General features: G+C 45.4%; 1 protein-coding gene across 1 annotated transcript; it reads right to left on the reverse strand.

Annotated features, from left to right (window-relative positions):
* Positions 1 to 6,539, reverse strand: IGFBP1 (insulin like growth factor binding protein 1). Its single transcript, XM_062625396.1, has 4 exons — positions 6,083 to 6,539; positions 4,015 to 4,193; positions 2,244 to 2,372; positions 1 to 937 (listed from the first exon to the last, which is right to left on the reverse strand). Exons 1-4 carry the CDS (start codon positions 6,522 to 6,524, stop codon positions 806 to 808), a joined length of 882 nt encoding a protein of 293 aa, XP_062481380.1. The 5' UTR covers positions 6,525 to 6,539; the 3' UTR covers positions 1 to 805.
* Between the last annotated feature and the right edge of the window lie 3,509 nt (positions 6,540 to 10,048).

Below are 10,048 nucleotides of genomic sequence, written 5' to 3' on the forward strand. Positions count from 1 at the left end.
CAGTGTAGAAGACATTATTTAATAGCACATCTTAAATAACATGATAATGTCAACATGTGAACAACTTCCACCTGTCAAAGGTGGCACAGAAGATCCCGCTATGTTTTGCCATTCATCCCATGCATATGTTTGGAAAACAGAAACAAATCCTGTCCCATCAGGAGCTTCAGTATATAATCAAGGGTTAGACTTTCTTTTTTAAGAAACAGCTTGACATTGAAACAGAGGTGCAAAAGCAACATGATACATAAACAAAACAGGTTTTAAATAAGTTTCTAAGCGCGTTCTCTACTGAAAGATAGGGTTTTAAATTCAGTTTTATGTCTATAAATACATAGTAAAAAAAAAAGCAAGTTTACAAGCTGTTTTTCCCAATAGAGTTGTGCCATTTGAAGTTTTAAGTAGCAACATTCCTCCAACATAAGATGCATACATTTAAGAGCAATAATATTAAGTATTTACATATAAAGTTATGAAGTGTTTGAGGCTATAAATTAGTAACAACACACACAGACAAAAATACACGCACTGTGAAATAAATAATTCAACAGCTTTACACATGAGTATCTATAATATTATACAAACAAAATATACAAGATTATAGGACTTGATCTTGCAGTTGCTCGTATCTGTCACTCGCGCATCTGAGTAATTCCAGTGCAGTAAAAAAAGCTACTTTATGGGGTTACTCATATGCTGAAATTCAGGTGCATAGAATTGCCTTATTGAAACAGCTCCTGACTGAAATGTCTCCTGACCAGATCAGGCCCCACAGAAAACCTGGTGTGGGTGAACGTGGTTAGTTTTATTCCTGCGAGTTGAGATACTGTTGGCATTCGGGGTCTCCTTTCATTTCTGGAGATCCAGGAATTCTTCTTCCAGTTTTTGGATAGACACACCAGCATCCAGCAGACTCTCCATCCAGTGAAGTTTCACACTAGAATAGTATTAGCAAAGCAAAGCCCACGGTAAGTAACTGTACGCAGAAGGTCACCGGTGAGGTGCTGCAGGTAGAGGTGTTGAACAGAACTGGGATCATCAGAAGGTGGGGACCTGCTGGGCACAGACGTGCTCTAAATGCAGCAGCCCCTGCTCTGACACAGCCTCCGACCAACACGCTTGGTTAGGGAGCCGTGACCCAGGCTCAGCTCCCACAACAGCATCTTTAGCTCTAAGAGAGTTTGCCCGCTCCTTGGTAAGCAGCAGTATAAAACAGCAACATCTTCCAGCGTGAAAACCAAAGGAAGGCAGAATTTACGAGCTGGTAGGGGCGAGGGCAGTGACTGGATGGTCTGGCTCATCACACAAGGAGGCAAATAGGGAAGGGGGTTGAACAGGTTTCTGTTTGTCCCTGATCAGATCCCAGGTCACAGTGTTTTTGCGAGTCACACCATGGTGCTGTGCCCAAAAACAAGGTGTCTCGGTGGCACAGATTTATGCAGACCTACTAAATTTGTGTGCATGACCTGTGGTTACAAGGGTGTGGCTGGAGGTCTGGAGCCTTAGTTACCCTCAGTGTAACTTGCAATGGCTTTTTCTGAGAACATAATGGAAATGAGCACATAACATATTCCATAGGCAGTGCAAAGCAGCATTTTTAGTTTATTCAGAAGGTTAGTTTTGCTCCAGAGAGTTTTTTCACTGCCTGGGAGCTGAAAGCCTCTTTCCTCCATAGTGATGATTATATATGCAATGGGCTTTGGCACACAGTATGGCAGATATTATGAAGGCTTCCAACACCTAAAAAGTGCCTACAGGAAATCTGGAGAGGGACTTTTTACAAGGACATGTAGTGACAGGACGAGGGGGAATGGCTTTAAACTGACAGAGGGGAGCCTGGGATTAGACATTAGGAAGTTCTTCCCTGTGAGGATGCTTCCAACCCTGCTTGCATCCTGTGATACAGTTCTGTGACTATCAGCTGGGACTACGCTAGCGGATCAGGTACATGGAGCTCGGTTTGGCCTGGGAGCAGAGAGGGTTAAAAGACTTTGGAAAGGGCCTTGTGTGCACCTGTTCTGTGAATGGAAAAGCCTCCTGCTCCGCTGCTGTCAGCCCACAGCGTGCGGCTCACTTTTAAGAGAAGAAGGACAAACCATCTGCTCCCACTCCCAAGGATCGCTGTTTTCACAACCTGCTTTTCCAGCAGCTGCAGGCTCACGAGTGTGGGAGCAGAGGGCTGTGAAAGGGCTGGCTGTGTCAGGCTCCCCGAGCTGCGAGCAGACAGGGGAAAAGGCACGTACCTGTTTGCTGTGGTAAAACCCATTCTTGTTGCAGTTGGGCAAGTAGAATTTGTAAATCTCCCCTCCGCTCCTCTGCTGAGCCTTTGCCAATTTATACAGGGCTCTGTAGAGCTCCTTCTGACAAGGTCCCTGCAGGAATACCACAAGGAGATTATCGATACCAAAATCACACAGGGACCAGCTAAGCAGAAAATGGTCAGTATAAAGCCAGCAAAAAAGCCGAAAACGTTTATTAGTCATATAATGTGCACCGGGCTGCTCTGCGTGGAGTTTTTACTTGTTTCAGTAGGACCACAGCCAGAAAACTCTGGTGTTACATTTAGGCCTTTGTTTTTATTCTTTGAGGTATTTTCTGTCCTCAGAAACACGAGGATTTAAGTCCTTAAATTGCCACACAAGGAAATTTAACCTGTGCTAAGTAAACACATTACTGCTCAGAGGGTACAATCTCTCCTATTATGGGGAGGTGCACGTTAGGAGGCTGGTGTACGTGAGACTAGCCACGTTTTCTGGGTTGCCATGGCCCTGTGCTCTGTTGATGTATGGAGAATAGGTGCAAGACATATATAGACAGTGCAAGAACAAACATCAGAATGTTTGTTATCTTTTGTCCAGGACAGAGCTGTCGCCAAAGCAGAATAGAGAGCACCCCTGTGGCTCCCAGATACAGACCCGGAGCGCCAGGAGCTGGGGATGAAGAGCTGTTTGCAGTATTTGCTGTTTTCACAGTTGGGTCACTCCCTTTTGCAAGTCACAAGTGCTGTGCGTTAATAGTGCCTAACGTGTTTCAATGAGGGAAAGGGCAGAAGTGACTGAACACATCTCAGAGTGAAAATGATCATTCTCTCTGCTTTTGCAACACCTCCCCGTGTCAGCCCCTCACATAAGCTCTCCTCAAGCCAACAGGCTTATCTGTGGCTCTGGGTGAAGGGGAAGTCTAAAAAAATCAGAACTGGAGCTAACAGTGCTCATACTAAGTTCAAACTAACTCAGTGGTGAAGTCCTGTTCTGGGCGCGGGATGAAGCTTCTTAGGGTGGGGTGGTGCTTAGTAGGTTTTTCCTTTTTGTTTCCCCATTTTGTCTGTGACCATTAGGCAACTGGGCTGCTCTGGTGCCCAGCTCTAACTCTGCTCTGTGCTGCTGGGCGAGCTGGCTGCCTGGGACTGGTCTAAATGTGGTTCTCTGGTGCCCTCAAGTGGAACCCGGACCTGTTTGCAAAGGCCCCCATTACCCCCTGCGATTTCACGGTGTCGAAGGTAGAAGCTTACTTGGTGGCTGAACTGTCAGTTTTTTTACATGCATGTATTTGACAGTGTTTCCTTGTGATCAGAGTGCGACTGTCTTGGCTTGCATCGGTGTCTCATCAATAACTGTGTGTTAGGATTCTCTTTTATTTCACTGAGCATCAGACCAGTGACGAATGCCTTTTATTTTTTAACTAAACTAAAACACAAAAGGAGTCCAAGAGTTTTATATGGGCTCCTGCAAATTAAGGGCCCATGTTATCATCTGGTAGCAAATACAGAGAAAGATGCAGCCTCTGCATGGAGTCCTATAGGACACATCTGATGCACACTTGTTTTTATCACTCCCTGCCTTTTTGCCTGTTCATCAAGCATCTGACGAAGGCATTCCAAAGGTCTGTTTGCTGGCTACCCAAAATACTGACATCCCAGTGTTGCTGCTAGAATTCATGCACATTCTCATTCTGTATTTTGAATCAATAGCATCCTCTGGAATGGTTTCTGAAAGGTTTGAAAAGGAAACCCACCTGCTCTTTCCATTTCTTGAGTTCAGATATTCTCTTTGCTTTCATGTTTTCGTATGCAGTGATGGCATTCCAGGGGATGGATCTGTCCTGACCGATGGGAAACATCAGCTGGTAGTTCAGCAGCTGATCCTGTGTCATTTCAGTGCTTTCGAAAGGCATATCGTCAGGTTCGATAGAGTCTGGAAAGGAATGATATTAAGGTGAACATCTTCAGTGAACTTTTGCATTCATTTCTCAGAGTTTAAAAGGTAAAGGAGAAGCATCATCAACAACAAAATGTAACATCTAAAACAGATCCAGTAGCTCTTGTAGGAGCAATAAATTACATGTGTAGCAGAGCAGATTAAACTTTGGCCATAAATTCATAGGAGGATGCGTCAGCTGTTCCCTAACAAGTTGGTTATTTTATGATCCTTTGAAATCAAAGACGAAGCTGCAGCCAGTCTGTTAGGAATGCACAGAATTTTTGACCACAGTGCTAAATGAGGAAAGAGTGGAGTTAAACTGGTTCTGAATTTGGCTTTCTGTCAGCATGATGTGCTTCTGGTTTTATTCAGGAGAGGAACTGGTCCAGACCTGATCCCATGGCATCCTATATACTTTGTTCCAGGTCTTGCCTCCTATAAGAAGAAGTAGCAATTCACAGGAGGCAGCAGTGGCTTAGGCTGGCCTGCAGTGGGTCAAATAGCCAGGGGTTGGCAGAAGCTGTTTGGATCTGCCTGATCATGGCCTGTGCACCAATGCTTAACTCAACATGTGTGAGCTCTCCCACTGGAAGCAACAGAAGCTCTTGCAGACACTCATCATGGGATAAAAGCTTGACATGTGTCTAAATAACTGCAAACAATCATCCACTGGACTAAAAACCACCGGTTTTCCCTTTAACAATGTCTAATGAAAAATGGGGGTGGAAAATTGAGGAGGGAAAGCGAAAAAAATAGAGGGATGAAAAGAAAAGAAGGGGTGTGGTGGAGAGAAAGGAAATCAAACACTGGACCTTTTTAACTGCAGGAGGCTTAAACCGTTCAGTCACTCTTCTCTCTCCCTCCCCACCACCTCAAGTACAAGAAGAGTCCATTCACTGCCCCAGTGGCCCTTGTCATTTTGAGCCAACAATGGGTTATTTTTGTAATGTTACAGAGTTCCCTTAATCACCATTGCATGAACATAGCAGTAATGATAATGAAAATAATAACAATACTACCAGTGGAAGGTGTCCCTGCCCCTAGCAGAAAGCTGGAACTGGATGATCTTTAAGGTCCCTTCCAACCCAAACCAGTCTGTGGTTTATGATTCTATGATGTGACACTGAAGATGTTCCTGATCATCACACAGTAGAAGATGCTTGGTATGTCTTTTTGCTCAAAGATAATTTGGTTAGCACTGCACTGTTTCAGACACATTTTATTCTTGAAATGAAGCCAGGCATGAGGCCTGTTCAGGTCTTTCCATTCTCTATCCTGACTTGTGGAGACAGACATAAACAAAGTCTGCAAAACGTTTGTCCTACTCTAGTTACTGTTTACTACTAAAGAAAACTTAAAACAGGAGAGATTTAGGTTAGGTGTAAGGGAGAAGCTCTTTAGTGTGGGAATGGTGAGGCACTGGCACAGGCTGCCCAAGGAAGTTGCGAATGCTCCATCCCTGGCAGTGTTCAAGGCCGGGTTGGACAGGGCTTGGAGAAACCGTATATAGCATGAGATGTCCCTTCCCATGGCAGGGGTTTGGAACTGGATGATCTTAAGGTCCTTTCCAACCCAAACCAGGCTGGGATTCTATGAAAAACACAGTCTACAGCTTCCCAGAGCCCTTACTTGGATTATTCTGCATTGCCCCATCACTGCTGCTTAGGGTTTCCCTGCTCGCTGCCTGTGGCGGGATAGCCAGCTCCAAACATCCCTTGGCTGTGCACCAGGATGCGCCTCACCTCGCCGCAGGTCAGAGCACGTTTTCCTGGAAGTCGCTAACCCGGCTTCCCTGTTTTCCCAACGCCTGCCTATCTCCTCTCCTTTAGCCAAGCTCCCGTCGCACCCCTCCGGCCCTGTCCCCATGCCCAGCCCTGCGGTACCTGCTGTGTCCGCCGTGCTCATCCCCGCGGCCTCGCTGGCTGGCAGGCACGTCCCGTGGCCCCGGATGAGAGCGGAGAGCGGCCGGGGCTCTCCGGCCGGGACGTGGCAGCGGAGCCCCTGCCGGCATCGCGCCGTGTAGACGCCGCAGGGCTGCCCCGGTCCGAGGGCGCAGGTCTGGCAGCAGCCGCAGCCGGGCTGCCGCGCCGTCTCGGTGCAGCCGGGCCGGACGGGCGGGCAGAGGGCGAGCTTCTCGGCGGTGCAGGGCGCGCAGTGCACGGGCGGCGGGGCGGCGGCGCCGGCCGGGCCGGGGGCCAGCAGCGCGGGCAGCAGCAGGGACGGCAGCCAGCAGCGGTGCAGCACAGCCCGCGGGCTGCCCATGACGAGCTGGGACCGCGCAGCGGGCACTCGGCAGGCTGGGCAGCAGCGGGACTCCCTTCGCATACATGCAGCTCGGCCGGGCCATTTATACAGTGCTTGGCCTGGCTATTAATCTTTAACCCCGAGTTAACTATTATCTGAATAGGAGGGCTGGAGAAGCATCGTTTCACTGGCGGTTCAAGTCGCTGACCACTCTTCCCCTCCCCTTTCACTTTTCCCCCTTTATCTTTTTTTTTTTCCCCTCTCCTCCAGACATGCAGGAATGCTTTTATTCCCTCACCCCCACCTCTCTGCCCTAGCACAGTTAACGAGGAAAAATGTGGCGGGGGGTGGAGGGGAAACGGGCAGAGGGGAATGGAGGAGCAGAGGGTATCACCTCTCCTCCTTTCTTGTCACAAACGTCTCCTGTTCTTGACCATTGCTCGAAATACAAATGCTTTTTAAAGGGGAGGGAAGGAGGGAAATCCCATTGAAACTGAACCAACTGACTTCATATTTCCACAGCGACACATGCAGCAAGCCCTTGTTTAATTTTCATCATGTGGCTGCAGGTTAGGAGGACACTGACATACCAAAGAGGAGGCCCCAGGGGTAATAAAACCATCAGGATCCCTGTAACCACTGCACACATGCACGTAGGAGTCCTTGCGTTAACCTCCGGGAGGGGCTGCACGCCCAAAGCTGGAGGGATCCCCCATGCCTGGGCCCAGTTTTCCTCCTGCTGCTGGGATGAGAGGGGTATCAGTCCTGTGCTGGGGGAAACCAGGGTTTGCCAAACACCACAGAAATAAGAGGGATACCGGCTTTTCTGTCTGTCCTGTTACCCTTCCCATCTCCTCATGTATCACCTGAGAACGGGGGGGGGGGAGTATTTCCTTTTCTCCTTTTCACACAGCGGTTGTCACTACAATAAAGGCAAAAGTATTCAAACTTCACTGTGCTGAACAGATTATTTTACCCTGCTATTTGCAGTATGTACTGAGCTTGAAATAGCAAATTCCAATGTCGAGTTGTCTAACGTGGTATGATTTCTGATTGGTTGGGTTTTTTTTTGGGGGGGGGGGTTGCATTTAGTTCTCTTTTGTAAATACATCATTTGTGTGCAAGAACGTGAAGCAGAACTGCAGAGCATTGTCTGACGTTCTGTTATTCTCTCTTTGTTTTCCAGTAGTGATACCAAAGGTTTTACTTATAATGTAGTGAATTTTTAACCCCCTATATCCATAACTCAGTTCTTAAAAGCGTTCTTGTTGTTTACAACTTGAGAAGGTTTCACTCAGCTATTTCACCTCATCTTTAAAAAGAAAAACTCAGGTTGCTTTAGGGCTACACCACAGTTGGCAGCCCTTAAAACTCATACGCGTTTTTAAGAACTTTGAAAAAAACCCTGATTTTACAGATTTTAGAGTAATTCTGTGGACTTCACATGTCTGATTATGAGCAAGTTTTGGCTGAAAACCAGGGCATGGCAGTTTCTACAAACCATTGCAATTAGCCTCTTCAAGCTCTAATGTTCTTCTCCCCCCTTCCATTTCTGACTTTTTTTGCTTGTACATCTGCCTTAGTAAATCAGAATCCTCTTACCGTTCAACGTGAAGAGTATACAGAAATATGTATTCTTTCCTCTCTCAAAGAGAGAAAGAAAACAATGCGAAACAATGTCCCTTTCATGAAGAAACACTACAAAAAAAATTACAAATGAAAAGTAAACCCCGTTGTAAAGTGACAAAGACCCAAAGAGCTCATATGCATTTGTATATGTGTATGCACGTATTCATTCACTTATCTATGTACGTCTCGCTACTGTGCTAGATAGCTTTGTATGAACAGAATTGAGGATCATTCTACTATTGACTGCTTAACACAAGCTACTTGCCCCTGGAATGGCTGTACTCCAGGGTGACTGCCACAGTCCTGCCTGCAGTCCTTCTGTCTTTAAACAAAAAGGACGTGAACTCAGAGGAAACCCCTTCCAAAAACGATTTTTTAACTTATCAATCCCCGTCAGTTTTAAGTAACCAAATGAAGAAGGACACCACATGAAAGAACAGCGTCCTTGTCTGATGGACAGGCCTGCGCCACAAATCTTCCATTAGTTTCAGAAGAATCTCATTCTTCCAAAGCACCATCATGTTTTCAGGCTGTGGGCAGATCTTCCCTTGCTGCTGAGCAGCTGGCAGTGTCTGCACTGCCCAGGCAACTCCTAACAACTGGCAGCCTTTTAGAAGCCAGATTTTTTCCAGCTTACCCAGATAAGCAAAAAGAGAAACAAAAAGCCCTGTAGAATATAAGCTATTTTGAAGGTCAACTCTAAAGGATGGCCCAGCACTTTTTCCCTTGCTGGCTTTTGTATAATCAAACTGAAGGAACCTAAGACTCTGCTAAAGCAGGCTTTGTGAGCAGATGTCCTTCTGCACAAAAGTTAGACCCATAAAAATCAGTGCCTTCATATTTCATTTATATAAATGTAATAAACCTATATTAGAACAGGGTACGGTAAGTTAGGGCAGCATCAATCAGCAAGGCAATGCTTTCGTACAGGCCATGGGACATTGATGAAGTGAAAGTAGTGTATATGTTTATGTAGGCTCTGTTTGATGTAATACTACAACTCATCTACCAATCTCCATCTCTGACCTTGACATTGCTTTAAAGAACACAAACAGATAAGAGTCAGGAGGTTAAAACCTTCACAATGTAAAGTTGTGTTCCAACTCTTGTCCCCCAGTTTGGAGTGCTTCAAAAGACACTGCATGAATCCTAGGCAAGGATTACTTTTCTACAAGATTTCTCCTACTGGTTTCTCCATTATCCTTAGCCAGTGGCGCCATTTTGCATGTTAAAGTTTAGGATTTTCTATTTTTTAATTTAAAGCCATACAGAGTGACTTATAGAACACTGAGTTCTATAGAAGTTTGTGTAAAAGTGATGTTTATCCTCTAATCACTAAAAATTGACTTGCCAAATGATTTCCTAGTGGGACTGCTTCTCTGTTTATGTTTGAAAAACCCCAAAAGAACCATGGAATACCCTAATTATTTTTCTTTAGGTAGGAAACTGATCCTAAATTGTAAGTTTAACATCAAAACCTACTGTGTGATACACACACATGTATAGCATCAAGCATATGAAGCGAAACAGCTAGGACAAAAATACAAAACACTTAATTCCTTGTCTGTGATTTATAACCTATAAAAATGCTTTATTTCAGCTCTATGAATGTGTTTTTTTTTATCCAAGTCATTGACAGTGCTTACGTTATTGATGAATAATGTGATCAAGCATTTATTGGTTGATTGTTGCTGTTTCGAGGCAATGATGTATATGCCTGGTTTAGGTATTATTTTTTTATTCTGGTTGGGTAAGCTTGACTTTCAGAATCAGATTCTGGATGCAGAAAATGAAGTGTTCCAAGCTTACGTTGCAGTAACCTTTGCAGACTCACTTTTGCTATTTTTTTCCCTAGAAATTAATTTGGCTAGAATGTGAAAAACTTGTTAGAAATACCTAAAATTGAAACTGCAGAAACCCTAAGGAGAGAAGATCAGGGAGAGGTTGTCTCATGGTAAGTCTAACTAGGGAAGGCT

This window comes from Pezoporus occidentalis, unplaced genomic scaffold (genome assembly GCF_034315485.1).
Source record: "Pezoporus occidentalis ecotype Australia unplaced genomic scaffold, CSIRO_AGI_Poc_V1 ctg28, whole genome shotgun sequence".
NCBI lineage: Eukaryota > Metazoa > Chordata > Aves > Psittaciformes > Psittacidae > Pezoporus > Pezoporus occidentalis.